This window comes from Notamacropus eugenii, chromosome 1, assembly GCF_028372415.1.
Source record: "Notamacropus eugenii isolate mMacEug1 chromosome 1, mMacEug1.pri_v2, whole genome shotgun sequence".
Classification (NCBI taxonomy): domain Eukaryota; kingdom Metazoa; phylum Chordata; class Mammalia; order Diprotodontia; family Macropodidae; genus Notamacropus; species Notamacropus eugenii.
Genome location: NC_092872.1, coordinates 695,782,218 through 695,803,384, shown reverse-complemented (window position 1 = coordinate 695,803,384; position 21,167 = coordinate 695,782,218). Strand labels below are relative to the sequence as shown.

The window sequence follows — 21,167 nt, the reverse complement described above, 5'->3', positions numbered from 1 at the left end:
GCACAGCTAGGGCGAGGTTTGAGTTTTTTAATAAAATAATCTCATGCGGCCGAAGGTGTGAGGGTAGAGGATTGGGTCATGGGCTGGGGGTGGCAGGGGCTTGGCTGCCCACTCTTTGGTCTGTGGCTGGGGGAGGGGTGATAATGGGGACGGACTCCAGGCCGGCAGGCACCTCTGGGGACAGCTCATCCGGTGGCAGCAGCAGCTGGGGCTCTGTGCTTATGGCTGACCCTGTAGGTGGAGGCACATGCTGTACTTGAGGTCTAGCTCCAGCTCTGGAGCCCTCCCCAATCCCCCCTCAATCCCTACCCCTTTGGCCTCAGTTTTTCTGATTGATGCTTCCCTCCTACCCCCAGGCCCTGCCTCTTTACCTAGGCTAGGTGACAGTGAAGGGTCTTCAACCCGGGGACGACGTTTGAGGACAGGAGATCGATGTAGCCGCAGGGGCAATTCTCTGATGGGAGATGTAGCTGTTGGGATGAAGGAGGGAGGTTCTGAGTAACTCCTGGAGTTGGGGGTGAGCCCAGCCCTTCTCTCCTCTGTTCCAGCACCCCACTTTAGTGCCTCCCTTCGTTTCTGTCTCCTCCACGCCCCACACTCACCTGGCGGAGCCTGGAGCTGCTCCTCATGCACAGATACAGCTCTCCGGGTGGCCAAGACAGCTCGGGGCTTCAGGTGATTGTCTGGAGGTTGTGAGGAGGAGCCAGTGAGACAGCAGGGCTTGGAAGATCTTAAGGTGCTGCCTGAATGCTGCCCTCCTCCTCAGCACGGTAGCTTTTTATGACACACCAGGCCATTTCTCTACACTAGCTAATTGAAACTGGCCTCTCCCCATTGCTGAGGCCACCACGACACTTGAGGCTTCCATCTAGATAAGATTGCAATAAGCGGTTTCCCTTTCCAAATCAGGCAGATTTCCAGAGAGATTAATTATTTTAACGGATCCCCTTCTCAGAATTTTCAGTGGTTCTTCATTGCCCACAGCATCACATCTACCCCTGGAGAGCCTTGTGTACAAGGCCGTCCACAGTGGAGCCTCTTTGAGTCCATCTGGCTGTCCCCACCGCTGTCTCCAGTCATATGCCCTATTTCTAGTTGTCCTGCCTCATATCACTCCTATCTGGAATCTCCATCTGCTCAATTCCTCCACATCCATCAATGACAGTTCATCTCTAGAGCTCCATAAGCCTTGAAAATGCTTTCCTACCAACAACTGCTACATTTTACAGCCATCTCCATTTTACAGTTAGAACTGAGGCTGAAAGGTGCCTAAGTTCAAGGTCACCTCTCTGAGGCCTTCTCTACATCCACTTTATTTTAGTGGTCTCTGAATGTAGCCTGGCATTTATCCTTATCTAAATGTATTATTAAGTGTCCAACAACTTGCTTCCCACTGGACTGTGACCTTGAGGTGATCAGAGACCCTTTTCTGACTCTGGGTTCCCTAGCCTGGATGGCTGTTGTGAAAAAAGGTTTTGAGTTAGGGATATCCCTTAGCCATACCTTCACTCCTAGTTCCCAGGGCATTGTCCTGGGTGAGCTGGCAATTCCCGGCATTGCTGGCTCTTCGTGGGGATAGCCGAGGGGATGGGATGGGACTGGGACAGGGGCTTGGGAAGCTGGGCTCAGGTTGAAGCAGGTTAGGGGAGGGTGTCTGGGGTCCTGACCGCTCCCAGCCCTTTCCTCTGAGTTCTGCGTTCAGCTGCCGGCCCAGGGCCTTCCAGGCAACAGGCTCCGGTCCCCGGCCTCCTGGTCCTGGACGGCATGATGAGTCTGGGCAGAGAGAGTATGTTGGGCTGAGGTCAGGAATGACCTTCTGCACTCTAAGCCAATCATGCCTTCCCTCCCTGACACCAGCACTTCCTCTGACCTCTGGTCCTGGATAGGGCAGGGCTATGAAGTCATCAAAGGTACCATGAGGAGGGAAGATGGTTTGGAGAGGGACATGGAAAGATACCTCCACATTCTGCAGATAGGTTCTGCCCTCACTACCTACCTGCAGACACTGAGTGTGTTCTGGCCTTGAGGGAGAGAGGTGGCGACTCAGCCGAGCTGTCCATGATGTCTCCTGGAAAGTGAGGGTTGGGCAGCTGAAACTGAACTTCTTGTCTTCCAACCTATGGCCCAAGGCTCAACCCCACCTTCCATTAGCCCATTTCTGCCACCTTCCTCTTGGAGTGGGGTAGAGGTGGGGAGGGAAGACTGCTGGCTGAGGTGGAAAGAGGGGCTTTGACCCAAACCTTAAAAGAGCCCTCCCACTCCAAGCAGAGACCCCACTCACCATCTGAGCCTGCTTTCTTTATTTCCCCATCTTTGCTCTGGGGGAGAATGGGAAAAGTAAATCAAAGAGGTCCCCTGTCCTACCTTCCTCCCAGTCACTCAAAGGGCCAACACAAGTCCCCCACAGGCCCCTCACTCTGATCAGGGGTCACAATACTTCCCACTTCCCACCCTCGTCAGTGCTGCCCTGCACAGCCCAGGGAAACTCCCACGTTATACCTCAGGCTCCTCATCTCACCTGCTTCCTCCTGCTGTCACCTCCTCCACCTCCCCTGCCCACACCAATTCGCTGTAGCATGACATGTACTCGCTGCTCGAAGGATGGAGGCATCTCTGTGTCTCCTCGCTCCAATGGTCGACGCTGTGGGGGTTGGGAGGAGTCAGGGAGGCTCTAGAAGGGGTGCAGCTGCCTTCCCCAGCTCAAGTGCAGGCCCCCACCCCCCACCCAGGAAGGGCCCCAGCTTGGGTGATGGAAGACCCTGCACCAGGAAGGTGAAGACAGGAACCATGGTTCCAGCTTTGTGTGTAGAGAAATGGGAGACAGAGAGGGGGCCTTCACCTTCTCCTGCCGCCCACCTAGGGCCTCTTCCTCATCTGCAGAAAGCAGGATCATAGAATGAGCTTTGCCTTCTCTCGCATAACGAGGTCGACTCCTACGGGCAGGATCCGGGGAGCAGCTGGGGACTCCCTCCAGACTCCCTTCAACTCCAGGTTCCTCTGCTCGGCCAGGCCGGCTGGGTGGGCGTAGAAGGTCACTGAATGCGGCTTTTCGGGTTCGAGGAGGAGCCCCAGGGCTGGTGTCAGGCTCAGCCCTTGACCCCCGAGTTGACCGTGGTTTTTTGAAGGCAAAAAGGGTGCCCAGCTTTTTCCGGAGTGTTCGAGAGCTGACAGGGGTCTCAGGTTCAGGGACTGCATCCTGAGGGGACCACCTATGGGAACAGTCAAGTAGAAGGGGGCGGGATCATAGGAGAGGGAGCTCCCAGGGTCCCTCTGCTCTTAAGAGAAAGAAAGCTGACTGGCCGTTGTGGGGTCCCTTCCAACCCTGATCACTCACATACCTGATTACTTCTAGACTGGCCATCTGGCTCATCACTAGCTTTGGTTAACTCTGGACCTAGTCAGATGGAGTTCCAGCTACTCTTGGCTTGGTCACTTCCATGCCTACCTAGATATTCCTAACTTGGCTACTCCTGGTTCTGGTCATTTCCAGGCCTGGTCCTTTCCAATGCTAATTACTCTTAGCTATTTCCTCTCAAAAACGGTCATTTCTAGCTCTAGAAACTTCCAGCTGTAGTTACTTCCAGGCCTGGCTCATTCCAGCCTCAATGCCTGGCACTTAGTAGGTACTTAATAAATGTTTATTGATTGACAACATTCCTGGCTACTCCCAGAAATGGCCACTTCCAATCCCCATTATTCCTGGCCTCGGATGCTCATTCCTATCAGTCAATAAGCATTTATTAATCACCTACCACATGAGGCGCTATGCTAAACGATGGAGAGTGAAATAAAGGTAAGAAACAAGGAGACCAGTGTCACTGGATCAAAGAATGGGTGTGAGGAAGGAGACTGCAAAGGTTGGAAGGAGCTGGGTTATGAAAGGCTTTAAAAACTGAACAGAAGAATGTATATTTGATCCGAGAGGCAATAGTTGACTGAGTAGGGAATGACATGGTCAGAATTGTTCAATCCAAGATCTAGTGGTGACCAACCAAGGTCGTTCTCAGCTCTAATTGCTCCCCAGGTGGGATACTCCAAAGCCTCACTCCTGGCTGAAGACCAGCTCACCTCCAGGTACTCCCAAGCCCCAAATACATACAGCTTCAAGGATTTCCCACCCTGGAAACAAATGCCTCACAATCTTGATCCCTTCTAGCCATTCGTTCCTCATTCCCTTTTCTCTCCTCTTTGGTCATTCATATGCCTGATTGTTCCCCTTCCTGGGTCACTTACAGTCTCTCTTGGTGTATCAGTCTCTTGGAGAAGAACTCGTCGACACCTTCATCCACCCGGGCATTGAGCCCGTTCTCCTCCTCAGGCACAACGGGAGGTACCTGGGGGCACAGGGCACCTCAGGCACTCATCTAAGGCTCCTTCCCTCCCAGACCAGATTCCTGGGCCAGGAAACCTGGAGCAGAAGCAGGGAGAACCCCTGGCAGGGAGTGGCACGGCTAGTGTCCACTTTTCCCACATCCTGGGGACCCTGGAGTCCTGGTACCCAGTCCCAATCTTCTCTAGTCTTAGGTAGGGGTAGGGCAGGGCTATGCACTCATCTCAGGTGCCAAGGGGGTAGGGTGAGGTAGGGTGGGAAGATAGTTAAGAGAGGGACCATGAGAGATGTCCATCTTTGCCTACATCACAATCATAAACACAATCAAAAGAAGCCAATCACATACATGAACAGGCAGGCACACTGAAACACACACACACATGCACTGTCACATAAAGTTAGCCCCAGTCATACATTCACATACACCATCACATTCATGCCACCATTCACATACACCCACAGAAACCATCACACACAACCAAAGGTACATTCATACTCACACAGAGTCACCCACGATTCCTACCTCCCCAGCACTGGGTTGGAAAGCCAGCCTTTGCTTTGAGCACCTCCCTGCAGTGTCTCTTCCCCTTCATCCCTTCAGCCTCTCCCCCCCCCACTCCCTCTTCTCTTTTCCTCCTGCTGCGTCAGACTTGCTGTGGAGACTTCAGCCTTCTCTCCTGCCACTTTCCCCTTCCTTCTGTTTGCTGCAGAGCCCCTACTTGTACCGTTATATGGCTGACCCATGTGGCAAATGAAGATCCCCCAGTTACTCAGCAGCCCAAATCTCCCCACCTTTTCAAATCTTCTTGGAACATCCAGCCTCCCCCTCAACTTCCTATAGCTCAGGACAAGGCAGATGGAGGAGGGAAGGAAAAGGCAGGCAGAGGGGGCAGGAACTATAGGACATGGGGACCTTGAGGAGAGAAAAATGAGGGGGCTCTGTCCTTGTCAGTGCCAGACCCCAGCTGTGGGGTCTGCACCAGTCTCACCTTTTTTCTTACATCTGAAGCCCTATGTAGTCCCCAAACTTGAGACTATAGCAGGGTCATGGGGTCACAGGGACACAATGGTTTCTGGTTGGGTAGAGGCAGGGAGTTGGAAGAGGCATAGGAAGCTCAGGGCCCTGGAGCCAGTTTCAAGGAAGCAAGTAGGCACAAGGTTGGGTTCTTTTCTCCCTCACACCTCAAATTCCCACCCACACAGTGATCTGTTTTGTTGTTGTTGGGGGTTTTTTTTTGAGGAGGTGATTTCCTAGATTTCAGAACTCTGGTTCCCAGACTGTCCCTTTTCTACTGTCCATGCCTAATATTCAGGCCTAGTATCCTAGTATCCATTGGTTTAAGAAATGAGTAGGAGGCAGTCAGAGCTTCTAGTGTCTCTGGGTTGGCCAGGTCACTTGTCTTGTCTTATTAGTATTCTTTCCTTCCTCCTTTTCCCCCTCTCCTCCCTGCCTTAAAAATGTGTCTAGGCTCCTTTAGGTACACATCTCACTGTCTCCAGGAACACTTTCTCAGGTACCCGAATTTCTTTCTTGTTTCCTAGGCTCTCCTCCCTGTATACAGGAGGTCAGGCCACCCCCATGTATTGTAGCTCCTGCCCCCTGCTTCCTGCCTTCTTATTTCCCCCCTACCTGCCCAGCCTTGAACTGTGTTACTGTGGGGAGATGAGGGGGAGGTGAGATGTTGAGCCCAAGGGAAGTTGGGGAGGAGGCTGGGAAAAGGAAGAGAGAGTGATTAGGGACCTTCATCCAGGTGGGTCATCCTTGCAAGGAGGCTAGGTGGGTGTCAGAACCAGGATGTAGCAACTTTGGGCACCTAAAACCCTCAGACCCTTTACTGGTCTCTCATCTTTACCTTTTCACATACACACACACATACACACACACATACACACATACACATGCACATATACACATATCCATATACATACACACAAATCCCTTTCCAGGGACATAGGGAGTCAAATACATGGTTCCCCACGGGTACACACAACCCTAGCCCCACACAGTCACACCCACACCCACACACTGACACACACCCAGGCAGATTCAAAAACACATTATGGACAGATAGGTTGAGGTACATGAAATCCCTCACACAGTCTTCTTTCACTTCCACACAAGCACAGTCACACATACAGTTGCCCTCCATAGCCTTTAACATACGTACACATAGAATCCCACATATACAGTCACATACACTCTCCCAATTAGTTGTACATAGATAGCTCCCTACACTTACTTGCATGCACCTTGCCTCCCACAAAGTCACAGCTTATTTTACATACAGTAAGATGTACATACAATCATGCACCTAGAAATATTTTGCACACATAGACACAAGCCCCCCTCCCCCATCCTCACTAGCAACTCCCTTTCCCAGTTAATTAACCATCCAGTTTCTGGTCCTGTCACCACAGCAACCCTGAGACTCCCCCTCCCCCAACACACACACTTCTGGGGGTAGAGTGTTGCCAGTGGGCAGGTTGGGCTGACCAGAGAGAAGAGGAAGCCCCCTTTCCCACCCCGGGGTTGGGGGGAGAGTAGGCCGTGGCAGCGCCAGGGGCATCCTGCATCTCTCCGCCTCATCCCTGGGCCGGGGAGCGCCAGCAGCATCCTGCCTGCATCCCCCTGGCCGCTCCCTCCCCCCAACCCAACCCCTGCATCTTTGGGCCGCAGGGCCGGGCTCACCTGGACCTTGCTGGGAGGCTGGTGGTGCCGGCGGCGGGGCCTTGGCCGGGCCCGGGTGGGGTGGTCCAGCGGCTGGTTGGCAAGCGGCAGGTCCATGTGGAGCTCCGGGACTGCGGGAAGCGGGGTCGGGACCCGGCCAGGCTGGGACGAGACTGGGGCGCTGCTGCTAAGTGACGGCCCCGCCCGCTGCCCGCCGGGCTCCGCATCCTCTCCCTGAGCCGCCAGCTCGGGCTCCGGCTCCGGCTCTGACTCCGGCTCCCGCTCCGGCTCCAGCTCCGGCTCCTCCGAGGGACCTTCGGGGAGGGGGGAGAGAGGACTGAGGGCAGTAAGGGAGTGTGTGTGAGGTGGGGGCGGGGGGGGCGGGGAACCCCGCCCAGAGCGGAGGTAGAGGCACCTCCCCCTTTCAGCCCCTCTCCTCTCGGTGGCCCGAGGGCGCTGTCCTGGGTGCTGAAGAAGCTCAGGCCTTGGCCCGGGTAAGGGATGCAGCCGCCACTCCTTGAGTAGAACGGCTAGGAGCCGGACCTGGTTCTGGATGCTGGGATGCTGGGCTGGGCCAGTAGCCCCCAGTCCGGAGACAGGACAGGACCACCAAAGAGCATCTCCACCATGACACCCCCTCCCCTAACTTAGCATTCTCAAAGAAGGATTTGAGCAGGTAGATGAGGCTGAGATCAGGTCCTAACTTGGATGCCCCCTCCCTACCAAATTCTTACCCTCACCTCCCAACCCTTATTACTCAGTCATGCCCAGTGCTAGAGCCTATGGAGTCTAACTGATCAATAATGGAGGGAGGGGGCCTGAACTGGCACTGGTATCCTCTGGGTTCTCTTCCATAGCTGTCTTGCTTATGACTCAGGGGTCCTGGAGGAAAAGGTCCCCAGGAACTAAGTATTTGGGTCTGAGCAGTGCCCATTAGGCTATAGGCACAAAACTCTCTTGGCCAGGCCTGCCCTGAGGATAGGTATTCTCTGGGAAAACTCATTCCTACTCCATTCCCCTCCAAGGACACCAAGAGCCAGAGGGTCAGGGGCCCAGGTCTTACTTCGGACAGCAGGGGTAGGCCGGATGCTCTGGTTGTGTTTATTTCTTCTCCACTGGGCCACCTTGTCCTGGGAGTGGAGAAGGAGAAGGCCAGGATCAGGCCTCAGCCCATCTGCCTCAGCACAGAAAGTCTCTGGGGGAGGAGGTGGGCAGAAGGTCTGGAGGCTTAGTGCATGTCTCCCTGAAGAATGGCACAATTCTAAGAAGAGAATTTTGAGAGGTTCGGAATCCACAGTCAAGTCGGTGTCTGATAAGACTCTTAGAATGGGAAGGGACCTTAGAGATGGATCCTCCAGCCCAAGAGTTCTTAAGCTGCAGTCTGTGGATTTGTTTTAAAGAATATTTTGATAACTGTATTTCGACAGAATTGGTTTCCTTTGCAATCTTCTGTATTTTATTTTGTGCATTAAAAACAGGATTTTGAGAAGGGACTTTATCAGAATTTTGCTAAAGGGGGTCATGGCACAAAAAGGGTTAAGATTCCCAGAGTTGGTCCAATGCTCTCATTTGACAGATGGGGCAAATAAAGTCAGGAGGTAGATGCTATTTTAAGGATAGTCACTGTGCTCTGTGGGCAGGGGGAGCTCTGCGCCCAAAATCTGTTATAAGTGGGTGGAAAGCAGGGGCATAAGCTGGTAGAGGAAAGGGGTGAAGTCACTTGGACATCCTGCTGACTGGCCTGGCTTACCTCCTCCAAGAGAGAAGACCCAGGTCACAGACATAATAAGTAGTGAAGTAGGGCCTTGAACCTGGGCCTCTACTTGTCACAAAGACTTGGAGGTCGGATTGTCTTGAGAATTCTGATAATTTAGGAATTCACCAGTGGGAACTTGAGGGACTGGGAACTAGTCTTATGATTTTAGAATGTTGCTCATGTGAGATAAACTGAGGGGTGGGTTATAGGGCATGTCCTCCTTGGAGAATTCAGGCCTCAGGGGTCCTACCTAGGCAAGGGGAGCTAGTTGAGAAGTCACCTACCTCCCCCAAAGTAGAGAGGCCTTCTGCCTCCCCCTCTCCAGGACTTCTCTCACCCCTATGGAGAAGAATCCCACTCTTCCTGGGCCCTGCTTCAGCACAGTCTGTGAGAAGTGGGGAAGGGGGAGCTTCTGGTGTGTTCTGGGACAAGCTTTCCACCTAAAACCAGGAAAATGGTCCTCTGAGGGGGCTCTCCAAGACCAGGGAACAGGGCAAAAGAGGCTATCAGTTCATAGGTTTTGATGGGCAGCTGTGTTCTGCCAATGTCCACTCTTCAAGGGGGCACTGTACGATGGCAAGAAGGGCCAGGGACAAGAGGAAGGAGGCATTTGGCTCCATGAAGATCTTGCTTAGTGACCCCACACAATAAATGGGATCCCAGAGATGTGAGGGAGAGCTGTGTAGACCCAACATCAGGTGCTCTCCTCCAGCCCTGAATCCTCTATCGTTGGGAGGCTCCTCCCGAAGTCCCCTTCCTTTCTCCTCAGCTTACCAGTCGGTTCTGGGCAGCGCTCAGATCCTCCACTACCTGGGCAATGATTCGCTCTGCAGCAGCTGCTGTGATAGACAGTCGAATCTCACTGGCAAAGGTGGGAAATGCATTTGAAGGTCAGAGTCAAGGACATAGACTAGCCCTCCACTGCTGCACTGCTCCCTTCCCATCTCTTCCCTCCCCAGAATCCCATGGACAGAAGACTACTTGAGTTTGCTGAAGGCATCATTGAGAAGCTGCTCCAAGAGTAGGCTGAGGCCCAGGTGGTCCTGGCGGCTGACCTGGCCTGAGATGGCACTACTCAGCTGCTCCCGACGGCCAGCCTTCTGCATCACCTTCGGGCACAGGCTCTGAACTGTGTCCAGCGTGGCCTGCACAAAAGACTGAGGCACAGGCAGAGAGGTCAAAGGCAGAGAGGTCAGAGGTACATGAGTCATTAGGGTCAGAGGATATGAAAAGTGGGGAAACCAATTGGCTTGGAGGCATGGGGCATTTTCAGAGGGCACAGGGAAGCCTTAGATGTTGAACTTCACAGTGGGAGTAATAAGGTACATTTTACTGAACCAGCTCTTCTCTTAAATTAGGGACATCCCTCACTCCACCTCATTCTCTCAGGACTTAGCAGACTTGAGAAAGGCCATAACCCATCCCTTCACCATTACTATATTTCCACAAATATGATGGAGATGAGATAGGTCCCAAATGGTGCTCACGTGGGCAAGTGGGGTCATTATTGTGCTCTGGAGGTAGGGGAAGCCCTCATGTGAATGGGCAGAAGGTCAAGGCATGGGCTGGTAGAGGGGAAAGGGGAGGTCACCTGGATCTCTTGGTGACAGGCTTGGCCCACCTCCTCCAAGAGGACTTCTAGTTTCTGCTGTAGCTGGCTGTTGTGATATGGGGAGTTTCCAGCCTCATACAGCACAGGCAGGATCTGGAGTGAAGGTGATATGGAGGAACCAAGGTCTGTGGAGGAAGACTAGCTCCAGCTCATGACCCCAGCCTAGATTCTGCTACTCTGGCTTGGGTGGGAATTGACCTCCGCTGATACCTTTAGTGATATAGTTGGAATAAGATCAAGGGGACTGGCAGGTAGGCAAGTAGATAGACAGATAAGTGGCACAGTGGTTAGGGCACTGAACTTAAGGTCAGGAAGACATGAATTCAAATCCTGCGCTGGACACTTGCTAGCTGTTTGACTCTGGGCACTTAACGCTCTCTCAGTCTCAGTTTCCTCATCTGTAAATAATAACACCTACCTCATAATATTATTTTGAGGGTCAGATAAGCTAACATGTGAAGTGTTCTGCAAACCTTAAACTGATATATCAATATTAGCTTTTATTATTATTATTAGATAAGAGGCTAGTAGACCCTCAGTAGTTTGAAGTGTGGATTGGAGACCAGAGGGGTTGGCGTGGGTGAACTCACACTGATGGAGAAATTAGCATCACGGATAGCTTCCTCAGCCTGGTGCAGGGCAGCCTCACCCCGAGGGCTGGGCCAGCAGCCCAGCAACTCCATGTGCTCCTGCACTGTCAGGCACATCTCGTTCACCATCTGGGAGTGGGGGAAGAGATGTCTCTAACACCTGCTTCCTGAGCCCTGCAAATTTTCACCTAACCCCAAGGACCTTGGTATCTTGACCCTGAGTGACCTTTTTGTTTCTGAGAGTCAAAAGAAGGGGAGTTAGGGACAAAATAGAGGAGGGTTCAGGGGGCAGAAGGGCTGGAGGCAATAGAGCAGGAGAGACAGTGGTCTTTCTGTTCTCCCTGTCCCAGGACAACAAAGTCCAGACTGACCCATCCATTCCAAGCCCAGCCTAGCTCTGCCTAACCACTTCCTATGGCACAGGAGAGACCCTAGGAAAGGGAACACAGGGCCAGGCCTGACCTGTTCAGAAGATCGGGTGACAATTCCCTGCTGCAGGCGGAAGGCATGGTCAGGCAGGGTTCTGTGTGTGTGATTATTTCTCAAGAGACAAGCCTGAATCTGGAGGAAGGAGGTAGGAGGGTCCCAGAGGGCCTTAGGCCCCTCCTCTTACACCACCTTCCAGTCTGCACCGCCCCCTCCCCCCCCCCCACAGTCCCATCTTTTCTCTTCCACTCCCCTCACACTCAGCCCAGACCTGGTGTATTGCTTCAGAGGTTCTCTCTGGGTTGCTTCGGTAGGCCTGGGTCAGGTCACTCAGAGGCAGGGGCATGTTTTTCAACGTGTGGTTCCCCTCCAGGGCATGAGCCACATCCAGGAACCCCTGGGCTGTGGTGTTATTTCTGTCCCAGATCACAGTCCTAGGCAACAGGAGTTGGAGGTAGCCATGGGCCACACAGAGATATCTCCATTGGCCTCAGCCCAGCTCCCTCCTGTCCCCTCTGCTTGGTCTTCCCCTTTACATCCCCCCTCATCCCCCTGCCTCTGCTCCTCCCATCCCTGGCCTTTGATTTTTCTGTCACTATTTCTTCTAGTCTTAAGTGACTGCAGTTTTCCTTTCTTGCCTTGTGTTTTGGCAACCCTACTCTGACCCTTGTCCCTCTCACCCTTCCTACCCACTCTCACCTGAGCTGGGTGTTGATCTGCAGGGCTTTGGCCAACATCTTGGCACCTGTGTCCCCCATGGCATTGCCACTGATATCCAAAGACGTCAGGCTAGGGTTGCTGCCCAGGGCATTCAGCAGAACGCTGGTGCCCAGTTTCAGCCTTGACTCGGCCACAGAGAGAGACTGTAGGGGCTGGGTTTGTGGGGATAGGTGGGGGTCACTGACCAAGGTAGGATGCCAGTATCAGGGGCCTCCTCAAGCCTCTTACAGTGTTCCTCTTAATTACTTCTGCCCTTTCCCCTCATACTTACACAGTCGTCATCCTGGGTGAGCTGGACAATTCGGTGTAGCACATCCCCAAGGGACTCCCTGTGAAGGGAAAGTGGGTGGGAGGCCCTAAGCTTGTCAGAGTAAACACTGGGAAGTAGAGGGCTTCAGATTGAGGGCATATGCTGCAGGTGTGGGGTTCATGTATAGTTGTGGATAGATTGTGGGTCCTTAAACTGAACCAGGGGCCACTGGTTCATTAGTTAAGCTGATTGTGTGAGGAAGGAACCACTGGAGCTTGTGAAAAGAAACAGAAGTACATGATGATGGGATGATATCAGATGTAGAAGTATAACATTTGCAAACTGTCAGATGGGATCCTCCCCCTCCCCCTTTTCTCTTCTCCATTCCCCTCCCCCTTCTTCATATGAACTCTTCTTTATTCTTGATTGGGGAGGGAAGTGATTTAGTTCATTGCCTCTATGGGAGTATGGCCAGAACATCTGCAATCCTACTGTGCTATTAGGAGAGTAGACTTCCTGACTGGCTGAGGATGAGCCTAGGATTGTGAAGGGGAGCACAGACAGAATCCTCTGGGCTTGGTTGGTATTCTGGATCTAGGAAGGATCCCGAGGCCACATCATGGGTCATGCTAGGCTTGGAAAACTCTAGTTATAGCTTAGGCTAGAAAGCTCAGATCCTGCTAAGTCTGGGACTAGGTAGATTTATCAGCATGTCAAACAATCAAGGTTTTCTGTATAGTTTCTGACTTTATAATCTCTTTTCCCTTGTAAATAAGCCCTACTATCTTTTTTTATTTTCTGAGTCTACATTCTCCAAACTACAAGAGATGTAGTGGGTAGGACAGAGAGAACTGGGAAAGACACCTAGATACAGTGATGGTGGCAGAGGAAAGGAGTCAGGAAGTCCAGGTTGGAGTGGGGAAGATCTCTGAACCAGGGAACTAAGAAGAAGGCATTAGGAAGGTCCAGGCTTCCACGTGGGGATTCCATCCTTGGACAAATTTTTTAAAATACTGAAATCTCTGAATATTGACTTAGAATGCCAGAACTGGTCAGTCATGACTCTAAGTCAGTGAAGCTTAAAGGTCAACAGTGAATCCTTTGCAAGGGTAGGGGCTTAGGGAGTGCACCTCACTTTGACTTAATGTTGAAGTTCTTCCCCAGAGCCACATGTCGGATGGACTTGCTTCTCCCGATGGCCAACACCAAGGTTACCATGTCTGTGTCAAAACCTAGGGAACAGGCAATCACAGCTCAGCTGACAGGGGCTGGAGAGAGGGAAGGAGGAGGGCCATGTGCCACTCTTTCCTCCTATGCTAATGTAATTCTGAGTTCCAGAGCTGGGCAGACTCTTTCCCTGGGGCAGTCAGAGAGGCAGCTATTTCAACATTTCCTTCCCACCTCAGACAAGGATCAGTCTCTCTGCCAGTGGACAAGGTGCAGGCAGTAGGGGGAAGGGTTTAAGAGGCTCTGGGCTCAAAGCCTGCAGTGTAGTAGTGGGGCAGGGCTTGGCCTGGGATGAGGACACAACGGCTCCCCCACCGAGCTCCTCCACCCCTCCACCAGAGGGCAGAAAAAATCCCTACTCCTTGCAGTAAAGGGAGTCCCTCACTTCCCACCTCAGTAATCCTCACCATTGTCAGATAAATCCAGGGCTCTCACTGAATTGATGTCAAAGATGAGATCCTGAATCACTTGAGCACCAGCTGAACGAAGCTGTGTTTTTTGGGGGGGGAAAGGGTATACAGAATACTGTCAGAGTCTCTTTTCCATTTTTCATATTTGCCCAAGCTACCTTGAAGATGCTGAGGATTTCCCTTACCCTTATCTTACCTCCCCCTACAACAAGCAAAGTTGTAACTGGCATCATGAGGGGGGCTTTGTCCCAGTGTTCTAACATGGTGGATTTTTGGGGGGGGTGTACTTCTCAAGGTCCTATTGTCATGAAACCTCTCTCCTGGGGCCTGTCATTTCCACTAACCCTCTTGGGCACAGAGGCTGGTACTCTGGGGTATAGCTTGTCTCTTCCAGACACAACCATACCCCAAAATTGAGATTGTCCTCTGTGCCAAATGCATCCCTACATCCAGCTTACCTGAATTTTCCCCAAGCAGTTTTAGCTAGATCTGAGCCCAACAGCAGATCAAAGGCAAGAATACCTCACATACAGGAGACAACCATAGCATCCTGGCCTCTGGGCTACAGGGACAGGGACACTGACCAGGGCTCATAGGGCCAGGGGTCTCACCTCACAAGTGTTGAGGTCCAAGTGGATGTCAGTGAGTTGAGTATTGAGGGCCAGGCCTTGGAGAAGGCTCCTGTGGAAGTAGGGTAGTAGTCCTGAGCATGGCATGAATATTACTATCCCCATTTTACAGATGAGGAAACTGAGGCTCAGAGAAGGGGAATGACTTGCTTATTATGTGTTTGATCCCAGTTCTGATGACCTCATCCACTCTTTTAATGTATGTCAATAAGTAGTGTACTGTGCTGGAAAGAACCCAGGCTTTGGAATCATAGGACCTGAGTTCTAATCGGTCTTTGTCACTTACTATCTCTGTAACCTTGGGCAAAATCATTTCCTCTGTCTGGGCTTTGGTTTCCTCATCTGTAAAGTGAGGGGGTGGGATCAGATGACCTCTAAGGTCCCTTCCAACTAGAAATCCACGATGCTAGGGTCCTTTCGCCCCAGCCAGACCTCACCAGGAGCCACCACACATGTCCATCCCTCATGGACAGGATAGGCTGACCCCTCCCTTGGAGGACTGTCCATCTGCCCTCTGCCCCAGGACTCACCTGAGAGCCTCTGAAGGCAACTTGGTTCCTGCCAAACCCACATGGTGAAGTGATCTCGCCTGACTGAAGAATGACTGGAGCGAGGAGGGTACTGCCCGACTCCTTCTGCAGGGAGGAATGGAATGAAGGGAGAGGGGACTAGGGCTGTGTCTTCTCTCCTGCCTAACTTCCTTTTCCCTAAGCTGTGGATACTGACTTGTCCTACCCTGTCCCTCGACTGACTCAGGGACAGCCCAGGTCAGGCTTCCATCTCTGCCTGGTCTGCCAGGGAGCTGAACTAAGCTGAGATGTCAAACAGCCCCCTTCTTCCTCTTCATCCCCAAATTAAGATCCCCTGCCCTTCCCGGGGTCCTGCAGGGGAGGGCTCCTCTTACATGCGGGAGAAGATGTTGTTGGAAGCTTCAAGATGAACAAGGTTGGCACAGCAACCTCGAGACAGTGCCCGGAACAGCTAGGAAGGAAACAAGAATGCCACGGTGGTCAGGAGCCAGTGGACAACAGCCCCACACCCCCATGCCATGGCAAGATCAAAATGTATCTTCCTCAGCCCCTCTATGGCTAGCACTATCTATCTCTGAGGGGCTGCTGCTGTAGAGCTCCCCCTCCACCCAGGGTTCTTCCAGCAGGGTCAAAAGGCACACTTCTCCACATCTCCCCCCTCCCTCCCCAACACAGTGGGTGGGCTAGGGCCCTTTCCTTACAAGGTCCAGGGCACTGTCAGTCCCCGAGAGGTTTAGGTGGGTCACAGCATTGGGATGACTCAGGAAACTGTAGAGACCCTGGGAAGACACAACTCTTCAGTAGGAACCCCCCTAGACCTCCTTTCTGGACTCCACTCCCACCCATGGCTTTCGATAGCCTGGTCCAGTAGCAAGGACCCTGAAGAAACCTTGAACTCTAGCCCTAGTTCTGCTTTTGGGGGAGTCACTTTCCCTCTCCAGGACTCAGTTTCTTTGTTTGTAAAGATGGGGGAAGGTGAATGGCTCCTCCAAATTTCTTGAAGTTCTAAACATTCTATAAGATCAAGGCTGTGATCCCACTGGCCAAGCTTCATGGGATCAGGGTTGGGGTTGGGAATCTTAGGTTTAGAGGGTAGATTACTGACCCCTTCATCCTCTGTGATCCCCAGAGCCCCAGGATTCCCAGACAGGTCCAAGTGGGTTAGGGAGGAAGCAAAGGCAGGGTTGGTGAGTAGGGCCTGGCCCAGGGCACTCATCCCTGGAAGAGGAGACATGAGAAGGCAGGGGGAGGTCAGGAGGTGGGATTCATCTCCATCCCCACAGCCCTACTCATTCTGGCCCAGGAGGGGCCCTCTCCCCAACCTGCTCCCCCACCCCACTCCCCTCAGCTCAGGCTACACCCCCACCTCTGGCTGTCAGCCCTGTTCGAGAGAGGGTGAGCCTTGTCAGAGCCCGAGGACGTTTTTCCAGGTGGCGGCTGAGCGCTGTCACTCCTGGGAAATGGAAGAAGGGAGGAAAGACTGTGAATCGTTTGGGGAACTGGGGCGAGCAACTCAAACCCCTACCCAGATAGATCTGTGCTGGTATCTCTGAGCTGCCATAGCCGCAGGCAGGAGAGACAGGCTCCTGGGGGCACGCCATTCACTTCACGATGCCCCTGTCCTCTCCCAGGGCCTGACAGGGTCTGCTCTCACCCTACCTAAACCCAATGACTAGCACAGTGGGTAAGCCGTCAGTCAGCAAGCATTTATCAAAGGCTTACATCGTACTAAACGTTGTGGATACAAAGAGAGGCCAAAACAGAGGTGCCTGCCTTCCAAAAGCTTACTTTCTCCAGGGAGAGATAACATGCATACACCCAAGTTATATCCGGAAACGTAGGACGGTCATCTCTGAGGGAAAACACTAGCGGAGGAGAGGAGGGTCACAGGGCCCTCTACCCAGCGCAGTCATTTAGGGGCTGCTGGTGGAGGCCCTGAATGTGGTGGAGGCCCAATCAAGGACACACACATGCGCGCACACACACACGAATGGACCCTGGCCATATCCTCCCCTCATCCGCTAAGACCCAGGGTCCCCAAACGAGGCGGGTCGGAGTCAGGACAGGGCGTGGATGGGAGGGGTCAAAGGAGGGTATGGGGTAGAAGGGAGGGACCGCGACTGGTTTTGGAGGACGGGGGTGATAGGGCGAGGCCAATGGTGGGAGTGAAAAAGAGACAAGGCCCACTAGAGGGTGGATCTGAGGTTGAGGTGAGGGCAGGAGCCGGAGACGGGTCCTGGAGGGTAGGAGCGGGGCTGGAGGCTGGTACCTCGATCCTCCAAAGGGTTCCCTGCCAGGCTGAGCGCACTGAGAGCCGATCGGGGATGCTCCGCCAAGGACTGAGCCAAGCGCTGCGCAAAATCCCTGGGAGGGTGAGACGGAGTGCTGGGACACCCAGACTTCCCCGAAGTGGGCCCCAGTTCTCGCTGCGCGCCCTGTCGACCCCTCCCTCCCCCTTCCCCACCTTCTCACCCCTTCAGACCGCAGTGGTCCAGTACCAGCTCCTCCAGCCGGGATGACTTGCTCAGCATGTAGAGGATCTGTTCAGACACCTCCAGGCTCTGGGGAAGGGGAGAGGGGAAAGTGGGGGGAGGGAAGGGGGAAGGGCGGCGTGTTCAGAGACCCTTCTAATAGCCCCGACATTCTGCCATCCATCTCTCTACTTAAGCCGTCCCCCCCATCATTTCCCCTACACTTAGTACTGTGCCTAGCACACAGTAGGAGCTTAATAAATGATTATTCCTCTCCTCGTATGGTTTCGCTCCCTCCACTCCCGGTCCCTCCTCACCAGCTTGAGGTCAGAGCAGGAGAGGCGGCTGAACCAAAGGTTGTATGACAAAGCAGCTACACTTAGGGCTACGTCCCTGGGGAGAGGGGTGCGGGGGGAAGTCCAGTCAGTGCTGAGTTCTGAGATGGGACAAAACCTTAACTCCCCCACCCCCAGAGTCATAGGAGAGGCAGGGGAAAGTCCGGGGAGCTTGGCTCACCCCACCTGGCTTTCCCAACTACCACCTTACTGTGCCCTTTGGGAAACAGGCCTAAAGAAGGGGGGTGGTGCAAAAGGAGGAATGGATTTGGAGCCAGAAGTTGTTCAGTCCTGTCTGACTCTTAGTGACCCCATTTAGAGGTTTCTTGGCAAAGATACAGGACTGGTTTGCCATTTCCCTCCCAGTTCATTTTCCAGAGGAGCAAACTGAGGCACACAGGGTTAGGTGACTTGCCCAGGATCACACAGCTAGTAAGTGTCTAAAGCAGGATTTGAACTCAGTAAGATAAGTCTGTCAGACCCCAGCTCCCCTGCCCCTTCACCTATCCGCTGCATCATATAGCTGCTCTTGGGCCAAAAGACCTGTTTTCAAATCTCAGTCCTGCTACTTACAACCTGTAGAACCTTGGGCAAAATCATTTTCCTTCTCTAGGTCTCAGTTTCCTCATCTGTAGAAGGATGACTGGATAATCTCTAAGGTCCTTTATAGACCTTTAACATCCCATGATATTAAGAAGGCAAGTGGAGCTGGGTTCCTCCTCTACTTTTGACTTCTCAGGTTCCCCTCTCCCCCTCACCGGCTGTGCAGATGACTGAAATCTCTCAGGCTGAAGTTCCGACAGTCTTGGCTATGGTAGATATTGTCCACATCCTGGGCTCAGTAAGTATACAGGGTCACCTCCATGGCTCCATTCCCCTCCCCCCACTTCCCCTCCCCCAACTCTGACTCCTGGACTGAGCTTTATCCTTGTGCCCCATGATACCAAACTTCCCACAAACACCCCCTTCCCCATGACTTATTTGGAAATTATTAGTCTCTAAACCCCATAAAGACAGGGACAGTATCTTAGCTACATTTTGTACCTAGCCCAGTTATATGTACACAGTAGGTACTTAATAAATGTTGTTGGGCCCTAGTCTCACCCATTGGATCTCCTCCCGGAATGGAAACCCATTATAGTCACAAAGAGCAGCATAGGTCTCGGAGAATCCTCCTAGAGTCAGACAGGAATAATGACCATGTCGGGGTGTGTGTGTGTGGGGGGGTTTGAGAGACAAATACCAGAGAGAAACACGGAAGGAGGGACAAACCCAGTGAGAGAGGGACAGAAAGACAGCACAGGGCAGTAGTCAAGGCTGGGTAAAAGTCTCTGTGCTTGGTTCACACTCTACTTTCACCTCTCATTTAATGCACTTATTCAGTTTAATAAATTAAAAAATTTATTAAGATCCTAATATGTTGAAAACCTTGTCCTGGTTGTTGGGAATCTATAAAAAATAAAAAGGTCAGAGTTTTTGACTTCACGTAGCTGACAATCTAGTAGATTAAAAGGTACTTTAAAAATATTTATTGAAGGCTCAGGTTTGGAGAGATACAATTCTCTTTTTTCCCTAAGGGGGAAAGGGAGGGGAGGGAAGGAAAGGAAAGAGAGAAGAGGGGTACTAAGGTCTGCATTTATATTCCAATTTGCCACTTGATAGCTGTGTAACTCTGGGCAAATCACTTCCCTGGACAAATCTGGGTCTTAGTTTCCCTATTTTAAAATGGAAGTATCCCTATTTTAAAATGGAAGTAATATTTTTTCTACCTAACCTCATACATTTGTGAGGAATTTTAGTGTTCAGCTGTGTCCAACTTTTTGTGACCACCTCCTCCTCCCATTTGGGATTTTGTTGGCAAAGATATTGGAGTGGTTTGATGTTTCCTTCTCCAACTCATTTTACAGATGAGGAAACTAAGGCAGAGTGAAGTGACTCGTCCAGGGTCACACAGTAAGTGTCTAAGGCTAGATTTGAACTCAGGATGATGAATCTTCCTGCTTCCAAGTCTGGGACTCTCTATGCACTGTGCTTTATAAACCTGGAAGCCCTGAAGGGCTGAGTACTGTTACTGGGACTTGTAAGAGTCAGCCCAGAGCCCTTGCTCCTCCCCAGCCTCCTCACCACAGGGACCAAGGCTGCCTAGTGTCGCCTCCTCCAGGGAGCTACTTCTTTTCTCCAGGCGGGCCAGCAGGGATGAGGGAGACTTCCGGAACAGCTTCCTGAGCAGGGGTGGGAGAGGGAAGCAAAAAACAGACCACCACCCCTATGTTGGAGAGAGAAGCCCCTGCCTAGAGGGTTTTCTCTCCCTGGTATGGGTCCCCAGCTCCAGCAGGGTTGGGGGTGGGAGAAGAGAGGAGAGGGAAAATCTCTCTGGCCCTGCTCCCACCAAGCCTCACCTGGGTGAAGTCTCTGGGAAGACTTTCCGGATCGACATAGCCATGTGTAAGGCCAACTGCTCCAGGGCCCCAAGAGCAGGAAGTTTCATGGTCAGTTTGGGCAACAACTCCAGCTCGATTATCACCTGATGGTCAGAAAAGCTGATGCTCTCCCCCTCTGATCAATGGGTCAAAGGAGATGAACAGGCAGATCTCAAGGAAGAAAGCCAGACTATCAACAGCCGGACCAAAAAAAAATGCTCTAAATCACTTGATGTTTAGAAAAATACAAATTAAAGCTACTCTGAAATTCTATCTCAGCAATAAGATTGACAAAGCTGACAAAACTGGAAAATGCCAATTTTGCAGGGAGCTACAGGAAACCAGGTTCGATTGGTATGCTCACTGAAGGAGGTAATTGGTCCAGTCATTCTGGAAATCAATTTGCAAGGATGCCCCAAAAGTCACTAAACTGAGCATCTCCTTTAACCTAGCAATACTAGGCCTCTGCCCCAACGAGGTCAAGGAAATAAGAGAAAGAAACCATATGTACAAAAATATTTACAATAGCTCTTTTCGTGATGGCAACGGACTGGAAGCTAAGATGGGGTGCGAGGGCGGTCCGTCAGGTGTGGAATGGCTGAGCGAATTATGGCAAGTGAGTGTAACGGAACACTATTAGAACTCAGAACCTGGGCTTCTCTGGACAGTCTGGTTTTCTAACATGGAGATACCCTGGAGGGGCCTTTTGAGTACACCTGGTTGGCCCAACACAGAGCCCAATGCATCCCCTACCACTGGGGTGAGGGTAGCCTGCATCTTTAAAACAGGAGAG

General features: G+C 52.2%; 1 protein-coding gene across 2 annotated transcripts in view; it reads right to left on the bottom strand.

Moving 5' to 3' along the window:
* Positions 1–13: 13 nt before the first annotated feature.
* The window catches only part of CARMIL2 (capping protein regulator and myosin 1 linker 2), a 23,294-nt gene continuing 2,140 nt past the window's right edge, over positions 14–21,167 (bottom strand). For both annotated transcript variants that reach the window (XM_072636065.1, XM_072636066.1), the window contains 35 exons: positions 20,354–20,478; positions 20,079–20,176; positions 19,059–19,129; positions 18,713–18,786; positions 17,937–18,012; positions 17,621–17,709; positions 17,418–17,512; positions 16,515–16,601; positions 16,254–16,366; positions 15,850–15,927; positions 15,523–15,599; positions 15,149–15,253; positions 14,601–14,670; positions 13,987–14,068; positions 13,488–13,584; positions 12,374–12,431; positions 12,082–12,254; positions 11,654–11,816; positions 11,419–11,517; positions 10,957–11,085; positions 10,346–10,459; positions 9,736–9,911; positions 9,529–9,616; positions 9,039–9,194; positions 8,062–8,128; positions 7,020–7,312; positions 4,234–4,334; positions 2,840–3,209; positions 2,519–2,641; positions 2,282–2,318; positions 1,997–2,068; positions 1,504–1,773; positions 603–683; positions 372–470; positions 14–231 (listed from right to left, as the gene is read on the bottom strand). In XM_072636065.1, coding sequence (XP_072492166.1) covers positions 77–231; positions 372–470; positions 603–683; positions 1,504–1,773; positions 1,997–2,068; positions 2,282–2,318; positions 2,519–2,641; positions 2,840–3,209; positions 4,234–4,334; positions 7,020–7,312; positions 8,062–8,128; positions 9,039–9,194; positions 9,529–9,616; positions 9,736–9,911; positions 10,346–10,459; positions 10,957–11,085; positions 11,419–11,517; positions 11,654–11,816; positions 12,082–12,254; positions 12,374–12,431; positions 13,488–13,584; positions 13,987–14,068; positions 14,601–14,670; positions 15,149–15,253; positions 15,523–15,599; positions 15,850–15,927; positions 16,254–16,366; positions 16,515–16,601; positions 17,418–17,512; positions 17,621–17,709; positions 17,937–18,012; positions 18,713–18,786; positions 19,059–19,129; positions 20,079–20,176; positions 20,354–20,478 — 4,161 coding nt within the window. In that variant the 3' untranslated portion in view covers positions 14–76. The remainder of the gene's footprint in view (positions 232–371; positions 471–602; positions 684–1,503; positions 1,774–1,996; positions 2,069–2,281; positions 2,319–2,518; positions 2,642–2,839; positions 3,210–4,233; positions 4,335–7,019; positions 7,313–8,061; positions 8,129–9,038; positions 9,195–9,528; positions 9,617–9,735; positions 9,912–10,345; positions 10,460–10,956; positions 11,086–11,418; positions 11,518–11,653; positions 11,817–12,081; positions 12,255–12,373; positions 12,432–13,487; positions 13,585–13,986; positions 14,069–14,600; positions 14,671–15,148; positions 15,254–15,522; positions 15,600–15,849; positions 15,928–16,253; positions 16,367–16,514; positions 16,602–17,417; positions 17,513–17,620; positions 17,710–17,936; positions 18,013–18,712; positions 18,787–19,058; positions 19,130–20,078; positions 20,177–20,353; positions 20,479–21,167) is intronic.